The following is a 24965-nucleotide window of genomic DNA, read 5'->3' on the forward strand; positions in this document are numbered from 1 at the left end:
GTTTGTCATGGATACCCAAATTTAGAATAAGATTACACATAGTCCGAAATAGGTTAAGTTTTGTAGTTGTTCACTTCACAAAATTTCATTATTTTTCTATATCTAAATAAAGAATGTTTCAACGAATTTACCACGGAAATTCTAAAATAGTAAAACAGCAGACTATTATTTGTGAAGGTGTAAGAGTTTGTATGTTGTAGATATTCATGAAATTTTCAAATGAATCGCTTTAAAATACATTTTTGCCATTGTAATAGACTAAAGAGTGAAATGTGATAGACTTAAAATTGAAATGTGTAAGAGCCGGTTTCCGGGCTTGGGATTTAGCTAAGTTCTAGACTTAAGCAGCTGGAGTCAGAAAATTGGCTTTCCGAAACAGAGCGTAGTAGTAGTCCACGTTTAAATTAAACTTCGAAAAGCTATAAAATTGAACTCAAAATAAAAAAATCTGGTGTGGTACACTCACACAACTTTCCTTGCTCATATTTGAAACTACGATCAGACTTCTGTATAATATGTTTATATATAATGTTTTCAGAGTACTTTTTCCTTTGTGTAAACTGTAAAATTCGATGATTTTTTAGTCGTCATTTTCTTAAAGTCGTCGAAACAGCTGTTCTACAGATGAAATAACTCGACTTTGTGTTCTTTTATGAACTGCGCTACCTACCTACCTCATGTACGAGAAGGAGGTTACTAAGTTTATTTCTCAAGGATGGGGTGGAACCCCCTTAGTTTCCCAGAAAGAAGACTCATGCCAGTTGATAGAGCTGATAATAACTATACAGGGTATGAATTTGAAAAAAATCGGTCAAGTTATTTTTTGAGAAAATCGTGGAAAACATGGTTTTTCAGTAATTATCCGCCATTTTCTCAAGAATATTACGGAGCTCCTGCAATTTTCCCAGAAATGAGACTCGTGTCAGTTGATAGGGCTTATAAATAGCTATCCATGGTATAAATTTGAAGAAAATCGTTAGAGCCGTTTTTGAGAAAACCGTGAAAAACATGGTTTTTTAGTAATTATCCGCCATTTTGAATTCAATTTTATTGAATTTCTTATTGTCAGATCCTCATGGTATAAGGACCTTAAGTTTAAAATTTCAAGTCAATCGGTTAATTAGGAATGGAGTTATCGTGTACACACACACACACACACACACACACACAACACACACACACACACACACACACAACACACACACACACACGCACACACACACACACGCACACACACAGACCAACACCCAAAAATCATGTTTTTGGACTCAGGGGACCTTGAAACGTATAGAAAACTTGAAATTAGTGTACCTTAATTTTTTTTTTGGAAAGCAATACTTTCCTTACCTATGGTAATAGAGCAAGGAAAGTAATTAAGAAAAATAGTGTAAAGTTTCAGCTATTTTAAATATTTAGGAATGTTTCATTTCGTCAAGGAAAAACGTTTCCAATATAGAATTGAGAAATTGAAGATTATTATAAAAACAGGAAAAGGCGCCTTAAATTTTATGGTCACATAATGAGGCTTCCAGATCACAGACTTACAAAAAGAATAGTAACATATGTAGCAACCCTTAGTAATGGAGGTGCATGGATGAAAAACGTCAAGAAGGACTTAATACTTGCTAACATTAACAATGATGAAATATACAACAGGAACAGTTTCAGAGAAAAGGTTGAAAAAGGGAAGTTAAACCAGAGATGACTGTGCCAAGAGTGGGAACAAATGGAGTGAAGCAAGGAAAGCGGAGTTCTCACTGAAAATGAAAAACTGGTGGATTGATAAAAGAACAAGAAAAACAAAAAATGAACCAAATTTTGCTCAGCGTCTTCCATCTGGGAGCTTGACGGCTAATAATAATAATAATAATAAAAACTACGACTGCGCCCAGTTTCGGAAAGCCAATTTTCTGACTCCATTTGTTTAAAGTGTAGAACCTAGCAAAATCCCGAGCTTGGAAACCGGCCATTGATTACGTCTAAAATTCAAGAACTAGGGTGAAATCGAGTTGAAAACTATTATCTTGATTACCAGTTATCCGGACATTGCTATGTATCAATTAGTCTGGATAATTTTATTATATTATTATTATTATTATTATTATTATTAGTCGTAGAGCTCCCGAAGTGGAAGACGCTGAGTAAAATCATGATCATCGATTTTTATTAGACTTGGCGGGTTTCTTGTTCGCCCCACCAGCTTTTCATTCTCTGAGATTATATTATTATTTATTATATTATTATATTTATTAATATTATTATATTCGTATGGCTTTTATTTGGTAGGGAGTTCCTGCCGGAAGTTCCACCTCGCCTGAATATATCATTTGAGCCGTCAATGGGCCTTACGACTGTCATACTTCAGCCGGGACCGACAGTTTAACCTGCCCATCCGATAACACGGGAGTGACCTGTTCAAAAACTTTTGGCTCTGAGTGGGTTCGAACCCGGGATCTCTAGGTTGCTACGCAAGCACTCTATCCACTAGACCACGGATCACTCCAATTAGTCTGGATAATCAGTGCTCTACTGTACAATGATTGGGAGAGGACAATATATTTTATCAACTCGTTGATTGTTTATTCAATTGCATTAATTTAATTTTTTCAATTTTGCAGGGTGTTGAAGAAGAATCAATGAGAATACTGTTGGACTTCCTAGCTAGTCAGCCTCGCGCCGCCCAGCTATTGGCTGAAAAAAATAATCCACTAGTCTCGTCATTACATGATATTATGTCTAGGTAACTATAAATTAATTATTAATAAACGAAAATCCAAATTAAATGCTGTAAATCACCCCGAAGACTTCTGCTACTGCAAATATTAACAACAGGGTAAACAGCTAGATGGAAATTCGATGAGCGCTACTATTCAAAAATTGTTTGTCAGCCCGGGAAAACTGTACTGTAATGTAAACTATACATTTATCACTTTAATCATTTCACTTGGTAGGTTATGTTTTTACTTTCCTTGCCCTATTACCATAGGTATAAGGAAAGTATTGCTTTCCAAAAAAATTTAAGGTACCCTAATTTCATGTTTTCTATACGTTTCAAGGTCCCCTGAGTCCAAAAATATGGTTTTTGGGTGTTGGTCTGTGTGTGTGTGTGTGTGTGTGTGTGTGTGGTGTGTGTGTGGTGTGTGTGTGTGGTGTGTGTGTGTCTCTGTGAACACGATAACTCCATTCCTAATTAACCGATTGACTTGAAATTTTAAACTTATACCATGGTCCTTATACCATGTCCTTATACCAGGTCCTTATACCATGAGGATACGACAATAAGAAATCACGATTTTCTCAAAAATGACTTGACCGATTTTTTTTAAATTCATACCCTGTATAGTTATATATCAGCTCTATTAACTGGCATGAGTCTCCTCCCTGAGAAACTAACAGGAGGTCCACCCCATCCTTGAGAAATTTACTTTGTAACCTCCTTCTCGTGCGTGAGCTAGGTAGGTAGGTAGAGCAGTTTATTCAAAAGAACACATGTCGATATTTTATTTGTAGAACAGCTGTTTTGACAACTTTTAAAAAATCCTCAAATTTCATAATATTCAAACAAAGGAAAATGTACTCTGAACACAATATTGTATAATCGTAGTTTTAATTATTTAGCCGCCAATCGGCATAATGTTATTCCCCTAAATTATTCTCGTTTAAGAATGAGGCTTATAGATCAATGAGCAAGGAAAGTTGTGTGAGTGTACCACACCAGATTTTTTGTACAGTAAAAAATAGACTATTCTCATCCTTACATTATATCGTGTATAGGTAACTAAAGATCTGTCAATTTAGGCCGGGTTTCCGAGCTCGGGATTTAGCTAAGTTCTAGACTTTAAGCAGCTGGAGTCAGAAAATTGTCTTTCCGAAACTGGGCGTAGTCGCAGTTTTTATTATAATCTTTATTTTCTAATTGGAAACGTTTTTACTTGACGAAATAAAACATTCCTAACTAATTCAAAATAGCTGAAACTTTACACTATTTTTTCTTGATTTTATTTTGTGTTCAATTTTCTAGTTTTTCGAAGTTTAATTTAAACGTGGACTACTACTACGCTCTGTTTCGGAAAGCCAATTTTCTGACTCCAGCTGCTTAAAGTCTAGAACTTAGCTAAATCCCGAGCCCGGAAACCGGCCTTAAACATTTCAATTAAAGTCTATACATTTCACTCTAGTCTATTACAATGGCAAAAATGTATTTTAAGCAATATATTTTTCCTCCACCTACTGGCTAAAGTACTTACTTTACTCCCTGAAACATAATACTAAAGTGTCACTTTTTCGCTCTCGGTAGTAAAAAACAGAAAAACTCCCTAGGGAGTAAAAGTGACTCCATTTAAATAACATGGGAAGCATCTCTATTTTAAAAACTTACATTATAATAGGTTAGAAGGTCTAAGCTCAGATGAGAAAGCATAAGAGGTGTCTGTCACTGAGTCAACTGAATTCAATACCACACCAGAAATTTTATCAACTCATGAAATATATGTTTGTATGATATTATATTCTAATATTAGTAGACGATAAAAATTTATACAATTTTTATAATATCTTATTCTTTTCAAAATACCAGCCAACAAATATTTTTGATCTGCAATTCAAATCTGAACCGTGTGTGTGTGTGTGGTGTGTGTGTGTGTGTGTGTGTGGTGTGTGTGTGTGAACATGATGTGTGTGTGTGTGTGTGTGTGGTGTGTGTGTGAACATGATAACTCCATTCCTAATAAACCGATTGACTTGAAATTTTAAACTTATACCATGGTCCAGGTCCTTATACCATGAGGATACGACAATAAGAAATCACGATTTTCTCAAAAATGACTTGACCGATTTTTTTTTAAATTCATACCCTGTATAGTTATATATCAGCTCTATTAACTGGCATGAGTCTCCTCCCTGAGAAACTAACAGGAGGTCCACCCCATCCTTGAGAAATTTACTTTGTAACTTCCTTGTCGTGTGTGAGCTAGGTAGGTAGGTTGGTAGAGCAGTTTCTTCAAAAGAACACATGTCGATATTTTATTTGGAGTGATCCGTGGTCTAGTGGATAGAGTGCTTGCGTAGCAGCATGGAGATCCCGGGTTCAAACCCTCTCAATACCAAAAGTTTTTTAACCAGATCACTCCCGTGTTATCGGATGGGCAGGTTAAACTGTCGGTCCCGGCTGAAGTATGACAGTCGTAAGGCCCATTGACGGCTTAAATTATATATTCAGGCGGTGGGACCTTCCCGCAAGGGACTCCCCACCAACAAAAGCCATACGAATTTACTTTTTTTTTTATTTGTAGACAGTTGTTTTGACAACTTTTAAAAAATCCACAAATTTCATAATTCAAACAAAGGAAAATGTACTCTGAACACAATAACAATAGTATAATCGTTAATTATTTAGCCGCCAATCGGCATAATGTTATTCCCCTAAATTATCCTCGTTCAAGAATGAGGCTTATAGATCAATGAGCAAGGAAAGTTATGTGAGTGTACCACACCAGATTTTTTGTACAGTAAAAAATAGACTATTCTCATCCTTACATTATATCGTATAGGTAGTAAAGATCTGTCAATTTAGGGCCGGTTTCCAAGCTCGGGATTTAGCTAAGTTCTAGACTTTAAGCAGCTGGAGTCAGAAAATTGTCTTTCCGAAACTGGCCGTAGTCGCAGTTTTTATTATAATCTTTATTTTTTAATTGGTAACGTTTTTACTTGACGAAATTAAACATTCCTAACTAATTCAAAATAGCTGAAACTTTACACTATTTTATTTTGTGTTCAATTTTCTAGTTTTTCGAAGTTTAATTTAAACGTGGACTACTACGCTCTGTTTCGGAAAGCCAATTTTCTGACTCCAGCTGCTTAAAGTCTAGAACTTAGCTAAATCCCAAGCCCGGAAACCGGCCCTTACACATTTCAATTTTAAGTCTATTACATTCCACTCTAGTCTATTACAATGGCAAAAATGTATTTTAAAGCAATATATTTATTTATCTCTTTTCTGTATAGGGCTACTTGTAATATAGATATAAAGAAAATAAAAATCTCAGTACCCTTTTTTGAAAAATTTTATCACTACATGTTTCGGACATTGATGCCATTATCAAGTCCTTCAAGTCTTGAAAAGGACCTTCAAGTCCTTGAAAATGACATAAATGTCCGAAACATGTGATAAAATTTTTCAAAAAAGGGTACTGGGATTTTTATTTTCTTTATATCAATGTATTTATTGTTTGATTCATTTGAAAATTTCATGTATATCTACAACATACAAACTCATACACCTTCACAAATAATAGTCTGCTGTCTACTATTTTAGAATTTCCGTGGTAAATTCGTTGAAACATTCTCTATTTAGATATAGAAAAATAATGAAAATTTTGTGAAGTGAACTACAAGACTTAACCTATTTTGGACTATGTGTAACCTTATTCTAAATTTGGGAGAGGAATAGCACAAGGTTACCTTATTTTTCTCTCCCTATAATTTTGATAATGTACTTATTGTATGAATGAATAAAGAATCAATAAATCACTGTTAATTCAATGATCGCATCCTGAGGCACAGTATACATACAGTATGAAAACTTGGCTAGTACCCTGACGCTAGAATCCGCCATCTTGTTAGGAAGCGCCGCATTATAATAGTATTGATGGTAGGTTCGGATCACTTTAATGATCCGGATCAATTGATCTGGTTCACTGCTACGAGCCAATCAGAAGACCAGGATTGGAACTTCCCAAGGTCACGTGACGTGTTTAGTATTGGCGTCATGTAAAAAGCATTGGTTAGATAGCCGATTGATTACAAGTTTCCATTCTGTATATTCTGTGCCTGAGGTGTGTGCACACAGATGGACGTCAGGCGTTCCGAGTTCTGTGGTCCACGTTCATTCTATGGACAAAATGGCGGCGGCAAATACAAGAGTTCTTGTTGGATTTTACAATGATTAAAAAAAACTAGATACATCAGTAATATCTGTAGCTACAAGACCAATTCAATGATATGGGGAGCGTCTATTACTCATACTAATAATTTAGTTTCCTTGTACAGGGTGCGGTAGCAAAACTTCATTTTCCTCAAGTAAATAAAACTCCCTGTATGGATCAGAAAGTTTGTATATATTTTTTTCCTACAGTTACGTTGAAAAGTGGCCATTGCTGCACTGATTACAGAACGCAAAGAATCACTTTTCCGCTCTAGTGCGGGAAAAATTTTTCTGCATTCCAGATTTGCAACATGACAACGCAAAATACTTAGTAGGTTATATGGAGCAACAGTGCAGCAAAATCCAAATGAAGTTGGTAACAGTGACTGGGCTGCTATAGTGAGCAGAGGTGCAACGAAGCACAACGAGCTAATTATTATTCAGTATATATTATAACCAAGGATAACGAGGACTTTAGGATTTTAGGATTAAGGTTTTTATCAATAATAAAATTACACAGAAAAACATTTGATGGATTTCAGGCAATTTTACCCATAGTTACCCACTTTTCATATTCAATGGTAACTGTAGGAAAAACTTAATGTGAAATACGTGCGCAAAGTTCCTCTGCTGCACTCAACAAACCATTCCGCCCTTGCCTACGGCTCGGGCGTAAACGTTTCTTTCGGTGCAGCAAACTGTCACTTTGCGCACTAGTTGCACAAATAACTATTGTAATGTAGACACATATACAGTAGAACGTCAATAATCCGGATTAATTGGGACCGGACCCCATCCGGATTATCAAATTATCCGGATTATCGAAATTACGTTAAAAAAAACGGTCAGCACCCACTATTCAAGAAGCAAAGCTGTTAAAATTGCATATACAGTACAGTATTCAATTATTTGTAGGTAGAGTATAAGGTAATATATACATTAAAAACACGTTTTTAAAGCACTGTATCGTATTTTATGTACAGCAACATGTGTACAACGCACAGTAAAAACACCAGACACTACATATTTCCGAATCTGGATTATTGACGGTCCGGATTTTTGACGTCCGAATTATCGACGTTCTACTGTATAAAGTTTTGCTTCAATTAGTTTCGAATATCAAAAATAAGGTAGGTGACGTCCCCCATTCTCCATACACTGAGTAAACCGATTTCTGGTGTTTGTGATGACTCCTGCCAGCATTACAGGCGTTATGTTAGCAATTTCTTCTCTGATATTGGTCGTCAAATCTTGTAGGATCCTTAGACGGTTCACATAAACAAAGGATTTCAAAAACCCCCATAGAAAAAATCACAAGGGTTCAAATCGGGAGATTGGGCTGGCTTTTCCAAATCGCTCCCAATTGAGATGAGGCGTCCTGGAAAGTGTTCCCTCAATTGAAGTCACGTTCAGAAAGTTCCTGCTCAATTCTTGTATGGATCAAAATGAAGAATTCGTCGCACAGAACTATCGGAGATTCCAAGAGCAGACGCATGTTTGCGCGCAGAACGCTGTGGTGATCGCAACATTGAAACTCTCAACGTTTTAGGTTCTTCGTCTTGTCGCACTTGTAGTTAGTCTGAACGTAGTGACCCACGTATTAATTGATTTCTGGTCCGGGACAGTAGTCAAAGGGGCTTTCGAAATGCACGCTCGAAATCACAGAACATCAGCTCGAAAAATAAGTCTCAACGGCAAATGCACGCTTCTCATTGTTCAATGCATGATGGCGACTGAACCGCTATAGTCTGACCTCTCTAACGAGACCAAACTACGCTCTACTACGACATCAGCTGTGAATGGCATCATCAAGTGAATGGCGTTCACTTTAAGGCTAAAAATAAACTTTTTTTTCAAATTCAAATTCAATTATTTTTTTTCAAATTCAAATTTATTCACACTCATAAATACATATACAGAAACCAAATAGAGTCTAGCTTGACAAATACAACAATAATCCATCTAGAATTTAATAATATATTGTAAGTAGGCTAATAGTATATAATATAATAATATATAATATAATATTAATGTGAACAATAACTGCTCACAAAGTGCTTCATGAAGCACTTGTCCGTGAGCAGGAGTTGAGGTTTAATCGGATATAGGAGGAGAAAAAAGCCTATACACACACACAAACACACCACATTCAATCACCATCATCAAGTAAGTTTATTGATTGATTGTAGCATTTCCTCTCTTTAATATACTTATATTATGAAATGTAGTTCAAACTGCGAAAAAAATGGAGGAAGAATCACCAGTATAATTTTTTTCAACATAATTCATGACAAGAGAGGGGAAAAAAATGAAAAACTTTCTACTCGTGATATTTTTCAAAGTTTTTCGATTTGTATAATCATCAAGATATGAAAATGAAAAAGTTTTCACAGGAAAACATTTTTTTTCTGATCATTACTTTTTGAGATATGAGCGCCTGAAGTTTGAATTTTTGGGACAGAACATTTCAAATTCGGTATGATATAAATCCATGAGATTTAGAGGATGGATTCTTCATGGTATTGTTGATCTAGTAAAACTAAAATTTTCTGAAAATATCAATTTTAAGATAGTTATTCAATTTACTAAAAATAACAAAAAATAACTTTTAGTTGAGCTATTTTTGGTAAATTGAATAACTATCTTAAAAATTGATATTTTCAATACTAAAAATAACTTTTAGTTGAGCTATTTTTTGGTAAATTGAATAACTATCTTAAAAATTGATATTTTCAATACTAAAAATAACCAAAAATAACTTTTATTTGAGTTATTTTTGGTAAATTGAATAACTATCTTACAAATGGATATTTTCAGAAAATTTTTTTACTAGATCAACAATACCATGAAGAATCCATCCTCTAAATCTCAAGGATATATATCTTACCGAATTTGAAATGATCTGTCCCAAAAATTCAAACTTCAGGCGCTCATATCGCAAAAAGTAATGATCGGGAAAAAAATGTTTTCCTGAGAAAACTTTTTCATTTTGATAGCTTGATAATAAATTACAAATCGAAAAACTTGGAAAAACATCGCGAGTAGAAAGTTTATTTTCAGCCTTTGCACAGCCTTAAAAAAGGAAGTTTTGCTGTCGCACCCTGTATTCGGTCTCCAATAACGCGACCGCTCTTCGCATACACCCTTAGCTGTGTTTCACTTTGATCAATACAATGAACATAATACCTATTACTGATTCCATTTCCAAGAGAAAAATCTCTTAATTTTTATAAAATTGTTCCATTTTTCGTACAGTGAATGTAATGCATGGCATAGTATTGATCCTCTAACTTTAGTGCTCATAATTTTGAACTATTTTCCAACAGATATTTGAAAGATGTGAAGGTGACTTACCAAGTAGCCGACAAACGAGATCCTGAGTTCGTCTTCTATGACGTATCCAAATCTACGGTCAATGTTTACAGGTACACGCAAAGTTTTCAATATTTTAATAAATTTCTAGTTTTCCTTTGTTGGATAAGTTATTTTTGAATCTTGTGTACCAGAGAGTACTAATTCTAGCAGCCTACCGAAGGTACTAGAATCGTCTTACAGGATGAAGAATGTAAGTTACTGTCAAATATCAATTAAATGTTCAATATATATGTCGAGGTGGTGTAAAATACCAAAGAGCAAAATACCAAAATAGCATAGAGAAAAGATAGCAAAATTAAACTGCGAGATAAATTTCTTTAAACACGGCTCTTTCTCAAAGACGGAGAGGTCCGATGCTCTATCCTCCACTAATCTCTCCCACTACCTAGCAGCATTCTCCTTCTTTTGTGTCTGTGTGAGAGAGCTTTGTAACGCTTCGCTCCCCTCCACTGGCAATGTTCCAAAGTGATATGTTTGTGTATGTTACGGAGATGTGTTCATCACAAGAACCTGAAGCGAAATGACACGGCGCATCCAATTGTGCGCAGGATGTCCGTCTGTGACTATGCTACAAACTGTGGAGGGAGAATTGGGTTTCTCCTCTTCATGTTAAAAGTAATTTATCTCGCACATAGGTGGTGTAGATCGTTTATGTTCCAAATTTCAAGCCGATTTTTTGTTAACTGAAGCCGATTACTGTTGACCACTGTCTTATTACTGTTATGTTGGAGTGAGAGAGTATGAACGGCACAGTATGAGAGACTACTGCCCGGTTGCAGAGTCGCTACATAAAGTCACCCATAGTTAACAGAGCCATTAGTTAACAACTCGCCCATAAATAGATGTTCGTTGCAGAGTCGCTACATAAAGTCACCCATAGTTAACAGAGCCATTAGTTAACAACTCGCCCATAAATAGATGTTCGTTGCAGAGTCGCTACATAAAGTCACCCATAGTTAACAGAGCCATTAGTTAACAACTCGCCCATAAATGGATGTTCGTTGCAGAGTCGCTACATAAAGTCACCCATAGTTAACAGAGCCATTAGTTAACAACTCGCCCATAAATGTTCGTTGCAGAGTCGCTACATAAGTCACCCATATTAACAGAGCCATTAGTTAACAACTCGCCCATAAATAGATGTTCGTTTCAGAGTCGTTTGCCAGACCCCTTTTAACTATGGCTCTGATAAGGCACACACATAAGTCACACTGCTGCTCATACCACTTTTTGCGTGGTATGCTTCTATCCAACTAATGTATTGGCAACGGGGAGAGAATCACTGTGAACAGTTCTTTTAAACCTCCAGTCGGATGATGACGTCACAACATGGAGCTTGTTTATCACAAAACTGCTCTCTACTTATTGTGTTTTTTATGTTTATAGGTTACGAATCAAGATCGTAAACTGCAAATAAATTATTTTCAGTTAGTTTGATTTGTTGATAGCTAAATGAATGAATTGAGTAAAATAAAATTAGAGGTAGAAGTAAAATAAGTGACTGGTGTATTTATTATTGCATAATATTAATTTATAAAAATTTTTGACCAGAATTATTTCATTGCCTTCTGGCATTTTGATATATCTTGGAAGCAAAGCAGCCAGTTTACAAGATATATTTCTAATGACTCTTCATACGGTGCTTATTATTAAAATTAATAATAATTGATTGTTCGAATTTATTAAATTATACAATATATTGAAAATTGTACTACATCTTCGTTCAAGCTACTCGAATATTCAATGATATTTTATTCAGTTTATTTATACTTTATCTACAGTTTCAAATAGTTAACGTTATTATAATGTAAACAACTATTATGTATGATCATTTTCGTCTATCTTTTAAAACATGTAAACTAGTCAACATAACCTTGAAATACACTTGGCGCGAATATATAGTGGATTTATAACCACGATTTTTGGCATTTAAATTAAGAGCACATTTAGTTATTGGTAGCCTCAGATGACGTCATCTGCCTGTAGGGTTTTCGTATCTGCAACAGAAAATCCTGTTTGGTGGCGCGCTGTTACCTATCGGCAGAGCAATAGCTAACAGAACGTCTCTGCAACCTGTAACAGGCAAATTGGCCTGTTAAATAGTTAAGTCCGCGCTGTTAACTATGGGCGACGCTATTTGTCGACTCTGCAACCGGGTGTAAATAAATTGATTAAAATTGAAACATTAACGCCCTACCATGGCATATCTTCTTATGCTATCGTTTTCTCTTTGCTAATATCAATGCATTGTCAGATGCCAATTAAATATTACGGTGTTTTTAAATACTTATCAAATATGGAGGCTCATTAAATTTCAATTGAATACTTAATCAATGCATTGTCAGATACCAATTAATATTAAGGTGTTTTTAAATACTTATCAAATATGGAGGTTCATCAAATTTCAATAGAATATTGAATTGAAAATATCAATTGAATATGAAATATCAATCAAATATTTGGGTGTGAATTTATTAATTCAATTGTGTTGTCAATTCTATTGGAAAATAATATAATGTATTTTGTCCTTTTCTGTTTATTATTGAAACCATTCTCTTCTGTCCTGTATTATTCAATTTTGATAGTAGCATTTCTATAATGTATTTGAAAGATATTTTTTATTAAGCTATTTTCAGGTTATTTCGTTAAGATGGTTCCCTATACAGGGTGATTCATAATTATGGTAAAATAATTCAATACGTGATAGTAGAGGTAAAAATAAGAAAAAAATTCTGATAAACATATATCCATAAACGCTTCATTAGCGAGCTATACAGGGTGAAAGATTTCGCTGAATTGTTTGGGGACTGGTTTTTGAAAAACTAATGCTGGATTCATATGGAAAAATATCTGAAAAATTGAATAAAACTAGTCTGGAAGCTGTAGTGTGAGTAGTTTTTGAGAAAAAAGTTGAAATATGCAAAAAATAGTAGAAAAACACAGACTTCTACGTTTGATGCCCAATAACTTTCTTTAATGACCAGTAAACAAATATTTTTTTGCAATAAAAATTGTAGAGAATTCAATTCTGAAAAGAATTATGTAAGCTGTGTAAACTAAATTTTAATAAAAGTTGAATAAAATGTATTCTTATGTAGTACATTACACCACAAAAATTTGCTGTTTTATGAGGAGATAACTAATAACTCATAAGTTTTAGCTGATTGCAAATAAAATATTTGGTTTTTTATGAAAATTTTATTTTTATATGAAAGTAACATATCTGAACAGCAAGAAAATCAGATCACAACACAGGGAATACAGTCTCGTGGCAATAGAGTATGAACTTTCTGGAGGTGGTATGGATGCAATTGTTGCTCTTTTAGAATCCTCTAAATAATAGATTGACATTAAACTGCACTGACAATTCTCTCGTGCTCTTCTCTGGATGTTCATAAATTTCATTAAGAGCTTGTTCTTCTAACTCAACAGTCATAGTAGATCGGGGTCTGCCTGCATAAATGTGCTCTTTGGATATCAAAGAACCTGTTTCAGACAGACGTTGATGAATAGTGGCAAAAAACCTTGAACTTGGACATACTCGGTTAGGAAAGTTCTCTTGATACAAACGTCTTGCTTCAGTACTATTACAGTTGTGTCCCATTCCATACATTTAATGCATGTCAGCTAATTCGGAGTATGAATAATGTCTAAGATTACCTGCCATTTTTTTAAAAGTTGAAACTTAACACAAAAGCAAAGTGGAATGGTTACAAATAACTGGTTAATAGATTAAACAAAAAAACACAGCGCAGTTACAGTAGGCCTAACTTACAGTTTGTTGTTTTGTTCAACAATGAGCTAAAATATTTCTGAAAATAACTTTCAGCTGATAATTTCTTTTAAATATTATTATTTTCTTATTTGAAACAGAATAAAACAGCTGTTATTGAAATCCATGTTTTATTTGCAATCAGCTACAACCTATGAGTTATTAGTTCTCTACTCATAAAACAGCAAATTTTTGTGGTGTAATGTAGTACATAAGAATACATTTTATTCAACTTTTATTAAAATTTAGTTCACACAGCTTACACAATTCTTTTCAGAATTAAATTCTCTACAATTTTTATTGCAAAAAATTTTTGTTTACTTGTCATTAAAGAAAGTTATTGGGCATCAAACGTAGAAGTCTGTGTTTTTCTACTTAGTTTTTTTGCATATTTCAACTTTTTTCTCAAAAACTACTCACACTACAGCTTCCAGACTAGTTTTATTCAATTTTTCAGATATTTTTCCATATGAATCCAGCATTAGTTTTTCAAAAACTAGTCCCCAAACAATTCAGCATCGGTGTATTCACCAGAGGAACTGAATTCCGGGCGAAATCTTTCACTCTGATAGTCGCTAATGAAGCGTTTAATGGATATATGTTTATAAGATTTTTTTCTTATTTTTACCTCTACTATCACGTATTAAATTATTCTACCATAATATTATGAATCACTCTGTATATCAGTATCATAGTCCGTGTCCAGTGCAGGGGAATTATTCTCACTGTAAGTTGTAATGGGCTGAATATTTTACTGTACGGACATCACGGACCCTGAGGGCCATATACACCATCTACGTTTAACGCTAAACCATGTTTACTTGTAGATATGGTTGCATTTATCATAATGCGTTTCATATTGGGTTTAAACGAACAGCTGACATTTCTCCATTTTAACCAAGAATCTGCATACGGGCCCGTATTCGAGAAAGAGCCGTGTTAAAAGTAATTTTTCACGGACTTTAGTAAAGATTTTTTTAAATTTAATTTTCCCACACATCAGACTTGGGCCAATACCTACGTAAACAAAGCCGTAGTGCATTCGTGTGACGTCAGCACAGGTAGGGCTCCTACACCAATAGAAACACTAGCTGATTTATAGAGATCAGCTGAAATCAACGAATTTTTATTAGTGTAGGAGCCCTACCAGTTCTGACGTCACACGAATGCACTACGGCTTTGTTTACGTAGGTATTGGCCCAAGTCTGATGTGTGGGAAAATTAAATTTTAAAAAAATCTTTACTAAAGTCCGTGAAAAATTACTTTTAACACGGCTCTTTCTCGAATACGGAGAGGTCCGATGCTCTATCCTTCACTAATCACTCCCACTACCTAGCAGCATTCTCCTTCTTTTGTGTCTGAGTGAGAGAGCTTTGTAACGTGTCAACACTCTCCTCCAGCTATTGCTGGCAATGTTCCAAGTCGTTTACTGGTCAGCAGGTATATTGGTTTGTGTATGTTACGGAGATGTGTTCATCACAATTATTGTGATGAAAAGCAAAATGACTCGGCGCATCCAATTGTGCGCAGGATGTCCGTCTGTGTCTAAGCTACAAACTGTGGAAGGAGAAATGGATTTCTCCTCTTCATGTTAAAAGTAATATCTCACAGACTTTAGGCGGAGTTAGGGCTTTTAAGACCTCTCAACCTAAAATCCAGCTTCATACTTTTCATTTTATTAATTTTTTTGCTTTGTTTCCAGTGTGAAACCGGCTGTATTCGACTTATTCCTTACATTCGCGATTGCTATCTACCTTGGGGTAGTCTATTTATTTGTTCAGGTGAGTAGTAGCTATTTATTTTTTCTCACGATAATTACAGAATAGTTATTTGTGCAACTAGTGCGCAAAGTGACAGTTTGCTGCACCGAAAGAAACGTTTACGCCCGAGCCGTAGGCGGGGCGGAATGGTTTCTTGAGTGCAGCAGAGGAACTTTGCGCACGTATTTCACATTAAGTTTTTTCCTACAGTTACCATTGAATATGAAAAGTGGGTAATTATGGTAAAATTGCCTGAAATGCATCAAATGTTTTTCTGTGTAATTTATTATTGATAAACCTTAATTTATTGTCAAATTGAATGAAAATGTTGTCCTTGGTTATAATATATAATAGTAATAATTAGCGCGTTGTGCTTCGTTGCACCTCTGCTCACTATAGCAGCCCAGTCACTGTTACCAACTTCATTTTGATTTTGCTGCACTGTTGCTCCATATACCTACTAAGTATTTTGCGTTGCCATGTTGCAAATCTGGAGTGCAGAAAAATTTTTCCCGCACTAGAGCGGAAAAGTGATTCTTTGCGTTCTGTAATCAGTGCAGCAATGGCCACTTTTCAACGTAACTGTAGGAAATGATAATTAGTCATTCCCAAAAGTTATAGAAAAGAAAATACATCATAGAATACACATTACTGATAGTTAAAGATGCTGAAGAAAATTTATTCTGAGGGTGTTGAGGATTTTGGGATTTTCATACTCATAGTGAGATTTGATAAACAAGTCAGCACCTGATTTATAGTACGCATCCCGTAGCTTTGCCTTCGTGACTTTGAAACGGCAAATAGGCAAGTTATGGTTCTCGGGGTGATATTCCTACTTTTATGCTCGGTTTCACCCACTTCCATCAAATATAGCCTAGCCATGGTCAATTAGACCATAGTCAAAATTTTATACAACTGTTCCACCAACCTCAGGATTGATCAAAACTCCGTCGGTCAAATCGGAACATGGTCAACTCTTGTAGCTGTACTTTTCTGAAGTTGGCCAACATGTTTGCTGGCTTGCAATTGGCTACATCTGATTTTTATGGATGGAAATTACTGAGATATTGCAATTTTTCAAATGCTAATGAATAAATTATTATTTTTAAAATATTTTATTCAACAAATATTTTTGATCTGCAATTCAAATCTGAACCGCGTGATCTGGAGTCAGCCATTTTTGGTAGCTGCTCAGCTGATATAATTGTTACAACTTTTGCCGATAGATAGCGCAATCGGCAGTGCCAATCAGACGACCAGTTTTTAGGTTTTAGATTTAGGTTGTTTTTTTTTTTTTTTTTTTTTTTTTTAAGATTACGTCCTAAAGACTCCAGTCATGGAGTATAAGACAAGTCATGTTATTACATAATAATTCTAACACTAAGTAGTTCAACCTAGTTTAGGTTTGAAAGGAATTCTTGTACACTATAAAAAGCTCTATCAACTAAATATTTTTTAATTTGTTTTTTGAAAATCTTCAAATCATCATTACTTTTCAAGATTTGAGGTAGCTTGTTATAAAATTTCCTACCAATATAATCTGGTTTTTGTTCAAATAACCTACTATTGTGACCCATTATATGATAATCTGCTCTGTTTCGCGTATTATACTCATGAACATCTGAATTCTGGATCACACCACTCGTTTTCACATGCATTACAACTTCATATACATACAAAGATGGCACAGTTAATAGACCAAGCTTTTTAAATAAAGGCCTACAAGAGTCTAACCCATTCACTTCTCTATACATCTGAGTGCCTTCTTTTGAATTTTAAACACCCTGTCCATATTTTGTTGAGATGAATTACCCCATACTAAAATAGCATACCTAATATGAGATAGTATAAGTCCATGGTAAGCAGTTAACAGTAGTTTTTTATCATTCAGCCTAGCAAGCTGCCGCAGGACAAATACCCCAGATGATATCTTATTACATATCCTCTCAATGTAAGGATGCCATGTAATTTCCTGTCCAATAAAATTCCCAAGAATGCTACTTTCTCTTCTTGGTCTAATTCATTTTCCTCTACAAACACATTTATTTCTCTATCCTCTACTGAATTATATTTACTTTTGAATTGTAGGAATTGACATTTCTTACTATTTATTGTTAATTGCCTTTGCTTCAAGAATTGGACAATTGACTGTACTCCAGTAAAAGCATTTATTTCTAGACTATCTAATAAATAATTGTTAAAGATAAGCGATGTGTCATCAGCAAACAACAGAGCTCTGTGATTTTAACTCTTTTGGTAATTGGTTCACATACAACAGAAACAGTAAGGGACCCAGAATTGAGCTTGAGGTACTCCAGCCTGGACCTCCAGTTTTTGAGATTTAATTTTTACTATTTCATTCCCATCCACCTTGGTAAGCTCAACACACTGGTTTCTACCTATGAGATATGATTCAAACAATTTTAGTTCTATACCATTCACACCTACAGTTTTTAGTATTTCCAATAATATTCTATGGTTCACACAATCAAAAGCTTTGGATAAATCAAGAAATATTGCGGCTGCCTTCTCACCTGAATCTATTATATCTATTAGTCTTTCAACAAGGGATACTATTGCAGTCTTAGTAGATTTCCCTTTCTGGAAACCATGCTGTTCATCACATATGAAATTAATTTCTTCCAGGTGCATCAATAGCCTATTTAAAACTACTCTTTCAAAAATTTTACTTATTACATTTAGAATACTAATGGGTCTATAATTTTCAACTCTTTCAGAATCACCGCTCTTGAAAATTGGCAAAATTTTTCCTTGTTTCAGATCATATTTGATTATTTGGTTATGTTGTTAGGAATCATTGTCACCAATACGTAAGTTATTAGAATGATTTTATTTGCAGTTTCTATAAAAAAATGTAGGTGGAGGAAAAATGTTGTGTACATCACGAGCGAAAAATACTTTTTCTCCCTCAGGAAAATTGCTGCCCTCGGCTTCGCCTCGGGCTTCAAACTTTTTCCCACAGGGAGAAAAAGTCGTACTTTTCACTCTAGATATACAAATAACTATTTTCTCACGATAATTACAGAATGATAATTATTCATTCCCAAAAGTTATAGAAAAGAAAATACATCATAGAATACACATTACTGATAGTTAAAGATGCTGAAGAAAATTTATTTTGATGGTGTTGAGGATTTAGGGATTTTCATAGTGAGATTTGATAAACAAGTCAGCACCTGATTTATAGTACGCATCCCGTAGATTTGCCTTCGTGACTTTGAAACTGCAAATAGGCAAGTTATGGTTCTTGGGGTGATATTCCTACTTTTATGCTCGGTTTCACCGACCTTCACCAAATATAGCCTAGCCATGGTCAATTAGATCATAGTCAAAATTTTATCACTCGTTCAAACATACAACTGTTCCACCAACCTCGGGATTGATCAAAACTCCGTCGGTCAAATCGGAACATGGTCAACTCTTGTAGCTGTACTTTTCTGAAGTTGGCCAACATGTTCGCTGGCTTGCTATTGGCTACATCTGATTTTTATGGATGGAAATTACTGAGATATTGCAATTTTTCAAATGCTAATGAATAAATTATTATTATTAAAAGAAAATCCAAATTAAATTCTTTAATATAGTAAATATAGTAACACCCCATGATATTGAATGAAAAAGACTAAGAAATTGTCAAAAATCACTGATTTATTGATAATTAGAAAGACCGGTTTCGGTTATTACACCATTGTCAGTCTCTGATAAACCCCATGATACTTGATATCAGTTTCGCTGCTCATATTCAGAGGGTAATTTGCTCTTTTTACTTTACCGTCAGGCCGTCAAAAATTCAGATCACTGTACTTTTTTCTGTAATTACTGTACTGATTTTTCTTCATATTCATTATTTCGGGGCAGGCCCCCTGGGCCTCCTTCTTATATACGGCCCTGGCACAGACGTTTTGTATAGTCACACATCTACATTAATTTATAATAATATTTCAAATATGAATTGAATACTTTCGTGCAAAGAGATTTACAAATCACCATCATTTTTGACAATTTTTTTATGAACAAAAGAACATTCTAATTCTAATGAGATACATTGAAGCAGCAAGGTTGATCTAAGGATTGAATAATATAGGCCTTCTGTGTCATAAAAGAGTAAAGCAAATCTTTTTCAAAATCTTCCTTTATTTTCTATACTATAATAATTTACTAATTAAAAGTTTCCGAGAACAGACCTAATAAATAACTTACTACAACTAAATTCAATCGCAATAAAAACTTTGAAATTTTTCATTGCGTCAAAAACATATGGTAACCTACAAACAAGCAAGGAAATTGATCGAACCAGTCTTTTGATCGCCCGTTCGGCGGCAGTAAAACTTAACTATTGGTTTGACCGTGGTTAAACTTAACTGGTGTTGGTGAAACGAATTATTTTTGATTTTACCAGCTGATGGACTTTAACCATGTTCAAATGCCATGTCCAAGGTTGGTGAAACGGGGCATTAGAGAAACATGCTCCAGAGTGCCTGGATCCCGAGATGGAGGAAGCTCCCTGCAGAGTTGAGGTCGATGTTTTTGAACGGGTAGTATTATAATCTAGTGGCCCTCAGCCAATAGGCAAAGCTGTAGGACCCGGACTATACATTGGTTTGCTAGCCTTGCCTGCTATACAAAGCAGATAACTCTATTTTTCCACTCTTCACCGTTGCCAAATAGTTTCTAAAATATAATGAACTAGGTACCAGAAACTTTAATCTCAATACATTGAAATGCATCAATAATAATAAAATAATAATGATTCATTTATTTGATCCGTAGATTCATATACATGAATATAAGATCTTGTCAAACATAAATTTACATAGAAGTTGTAAAGTACAGAGTAAAAATTGAATAAATATAAAAATACACCAATTACAATCTATTTAGACAGGCTAAACCAAAATGTTAATATCGGGGGCCGAGCTTCGCTCTGGAGTACAAAAGTATAGAAAATTTATTACGAAAGAAAATAACATTAATAACATTCATACAGAAATGTTCTATCTAATCACAGTAAATTGAGATTAATTCCCAGAGGAATGCAAAAATTACCCTCACAAAGGCCCAGTTACACAAAAGCTGGTTAAATTATAATCCTGAATAACTTCACGTGAACCAAATTAGAGAATATCATTTCAAAAAGATGGATCGACTGGAATTAATCAGGATTGAAAATAAACCAGCTTTTTTGCAACCGGCACTAAGTACCTGATTGAATGACTACAAAAGTTCAACAGTTGAGTCATTATTTTGACACAGTCCCACACACATGAACTCGCTCACTCACTTCCATCACCAACAGACGACGAAATAATTATTATCAGCTGTTTTTCCAAGGATGAATAATAAGTATCCTTCTTATGTCCTTCAGCGAGTTTTCCCAGGGATGAGACCTAGTGCAATCTAATCTTTATATTATAAACTCACTATGTTCTGAATTTAGTGAGAATCGTTAGAGCCGTTTTCGAGATCCGATGAAATACAAACATGTAAACATCTAAACATTCATACATCTAAACATATAAACAGAAGTTGCTCGTTTAATAGTATAGGATATCACAGTTGGAGTTCAAAAATTCTTCAAAAGAGTAATAGGGCCTTTCCACTAAATAACTAAACAATTCCTTTTCAAAGCTTTTCAGACACATTCTTGGCTTCAACAGGAACCTTGTTGAATAAATTGACACCACCTACAAAGAATGCTCTTATATGATTTGTCTGTTCTACATCTTGGAAGATGCAACAAGATCATTAGAATAATGAAGATATATAAATGTTACACTCAATCTAACTTCCCATTCCTTAGTTTTCATTTCTTTTGAGAGCTCGGTATCAATTAGAATACCAACACCCGGTTACTCAAAAGTATGTTAACACTTTGACGACCATGTGTACCATATTGGTACACACGCAATAGTTGTGTTCCAAGCTCTGTGGTTCATTCTGGTGTACAGTTATAATGCATTTCAATGGGCTAACTGTTAAGCTGCGTACACATATACGCACTTCCAACGCGCACCGAGCACGCTCCGCCTTCGTACCGCCCTCGTTCCTCCATCGTACCACAGTCGCTCCGCCCGCGCACCCATCATGAACGTTACGGAAGATGTTAGATCTTCTCGCGTTCCCCGGTCGATCATCAATCGCTCTGCTGGAGTGACGTTCGGTTGTGGAGCAGAGCGAAAGTCTGTACGCACCTTTAGAGCTGGTCCCTGGGTAGAGTATTATCACCTTGGGTTGTGATTATTTTTTGTGTTTGAAGAAAAAGTAGATTTATGCAGAAATATAATTTTATAATATTCCAATGATATTTTTATGAGAATTATTACTTTATAATAACTATAAGATATATTGTAAATTTATTAATTATCTTACTCTAAATCAGCTGATCAACAGTTATCAAGATACAGAAGGCACACAGTTTTATATGTTATGTGAGATTTATTTTAGTTATGTAATGTAGTCTTCATAACAAACTACATCTTCAACTACAACTTCTACAACTACAACTTCTACAACTACAACTTCTACAACTACAACTTCTACTTCTTCTACTACATCTTCTTCTGTGATTAGATGTATTTCTATTTTGATGATCATTCAAGTATTTATTTGATAAATAATGAGTAGATCAGGGTCTATTGATAATTTGGTACTCATGGTCCATGGAGAAAAATGATCATTTTTTTCTAAACAGACTATATGTACCCATGTTGTACACACGTTTTTTTAATGAAAAACACACCCAGAAAAACTTTTTATACATATTGTATCTCTTTTGGAGCTATTTTGAGTAGGAAAACAGAAATACCACGAGAACCAATCAGAGAAGCCGTCTTCTCAGAGAAAACTTCTGGCTCTCGTAGAATTTAATCATGATTAGAATTTAAATCTTCGTTTTCTTAGCTTTCTCCCACTCAGTATGGGTTGGCGTTTCGGATCAGTCGGCTTCGTTTGGTGTTAGTCCCTTCTCTGCGATCATGAGTGATACAATTTTCCCATTTCTCCCTAGGTTTTCCCCTCTTCCTATAGTGAGGTCCACGTTATAATGACAGTGAAGAAAGATAGGAGAAAAACGTTGCCAAGTCTCTCAATTTTGCCACTTATTGTACACAGCTGTTACTCAATTCATCCCATTAAATTTGATCCAATAATAATTATCATTTCCTCGATAGAATAATCAATTTAATGTCGAATTAATCAATAAAATATATTTCTTCATAATTTGATTCAAAAATTTGCTTCCATAACTAAGATCAGAATTTTATTTTTACACAAACCTGAAATGGCGGCTAATTTAAAAAGCTGTGATACACCAATCTGAATTTCGAAACAACAGAAATTCAGTCAATTGGTAGGTATTCTATTCCAATTTCTTTTGAAAATGATAGAAAAATAGAAATCCTTTTTAAAATAAGTAATTTTAATGGGAATAATTCTGAAATAACTTTTCAATATTATTTGTACCGGTACGAGTAGGTCTAACCTATACGGGTAGGCTAACTGAAGCATGGATGAAGTCCAGGATGGTTAGTTATCGACTTTTAAAATGTCATTTCAGGTATTTTAATTTGAGTTTCTTATACGGTAATGTTTAAAAACTGTTTCATTGTTTCAAAAATACATTTTAAATCAATTATACGACTTGTGTACCAAAGTATTTTGATAGAATGGAGAAAAAAATGGCGGCTGAGTTACTTTTGTACAGTCACTGTCAAAAGCAAAAATAAAATATTCTGGCAAACTGACAACATTGCAAAGCTAGAGAAAGATAGCGCTATCTGTTTTGTTGTATGATAGAAAAGGACAGCAACAGTATTTTCAATCGTACACTGCCATTATAATGTAGACCTCACTATAGTGCCTTGGACATTAAAGTGGTCGATCATTTTCCCCACATAATCGTCCTCTCTTCTCTCCACATGTCTTTCTTTACTACTGCAGTCTTTTTTCTTGTATTTTCTTTGATTAAAATTTTAATAAATTAAAAAATTATATTTTTTGTTCAACAAGGCCCTACAGTGTGGTCCACGTTATAATGGCAGTGGAGAAAGATATGAGAACAACGTTCCGATTCTCTATCTTGTCAATGCCTTCTATAGACGGTAGCTGATACTGGTTTATTGATGTAATATTAACTGTTCATTCTCTTTTAAAATAATCAATTATTATATTTTATTAAGCAAGAAATTATATTTTTCAATAATATCTTAATGAATTTTCATAATTAGGATGAAATACTTTGTTAATTTATTATTAATTCTACATTGTTAAAATACGATCTGGCAACAGAGCAAAACAGAGAGAAAGAGATAGCGCTATCCGCTTTGTTGAATGATAGACAAGGATAGCAATACCATTTCTAATTAAACACTGCCATTATAACGTGGACCTCACTATAGCCTATAGTGTGGTCCACGTTATAATGGCAGTTAATAAAGATAAAAGAATAGCGATGCCGATTCTCTGCATTAACTAATTATATTTCTACACTGTCAGAAACATAAATGTCATCGTTGTGGACCTAGACAAGGATAGTACCACCGTCTTTGTCGAATGATAGACAAGGATAGCAAAACCAAAGTTGATCAAATACTGTCATTATAATGTGGACCTCACTATAGTATTCAATTTGTTTTCAAATCTCGCTTTTTACGTATTGAATGAACTTTTTCCTCCACCTACTGTCTAAAGTACTTACTTTACTCCCTGAAACCTAATACTAAAGTGTCACTTTTTCGCTCTCGGTAGTAAAAAACAGAAAAACTCCCTAGGGAGTAAAAATGACTCCATTGGGGAGCATCTCTATTTTGAAACTTACATTGTAATAGGTTAGAAGGTCTAAGCTCAGATGAGAAAGCAAAATAGAGGTGTCTGTCATTGAGTCAACTGAATTCAATACCACAACCAGAAATTTGATTAACTCATGAAATATATGTTTGTATGATAATTATTATTATATTCTTAATATTAGTAGACGATAAAAATTTATACAATTTTTAAAATATTTTATTCTATTCAAAATACCAGCCAACAAATATTTTTGATCTGCAATTCAAATCTGAACCGCGTGATCTGGAGTCAGCCATTTTTGGTAGCTGCTCAGCTGATAGAATTGTT

At 34.5% G+C, this 24965-nt stretch overlaps 1 protein-coding gene across 1 annotated transcript in view; it reads left to right on the forward strand.

Annotated features, from left to right (window-relative positions):
- LOC111050141 (nicalin-like) overlaps nt 1–24965 on the forward strand; it is a 51864-nt gene that overhangs the window by 25882 nt on the left and 1017 nt on the right. Inside the window, exons 9-11 of the mRNA XM_039420306.1 lie at nt 2619–2740; nt 10249–10347; nt 15773–15851. Of these exons, the coding sequence (XP_039276240.1) occupies nt 2619–2740; nt 10249–10347; nt 15773–15851 (300 nt within the window). The remainder of the gene's footprint in view (nt 1–2618; nt 2741–10248; nt 10348–15772; nt 15852–24965) is intronic.

Source organism: Nilaparvata lugens, chromosome 2 (genome assembly GCF_014356525.2).
Source record: "Nilaparvata lugens isolate BPH chromosome 2, ASM1435652v1, whole genome shotgun sequence".
NCBI classification, from domain to species: domain Eukaryota; kingdom Metazoa; phylum Arthropoda; class Insecta; order Hemiptera; family Delphacidae; genus Nilaparvata; species Nilaparvata lugens.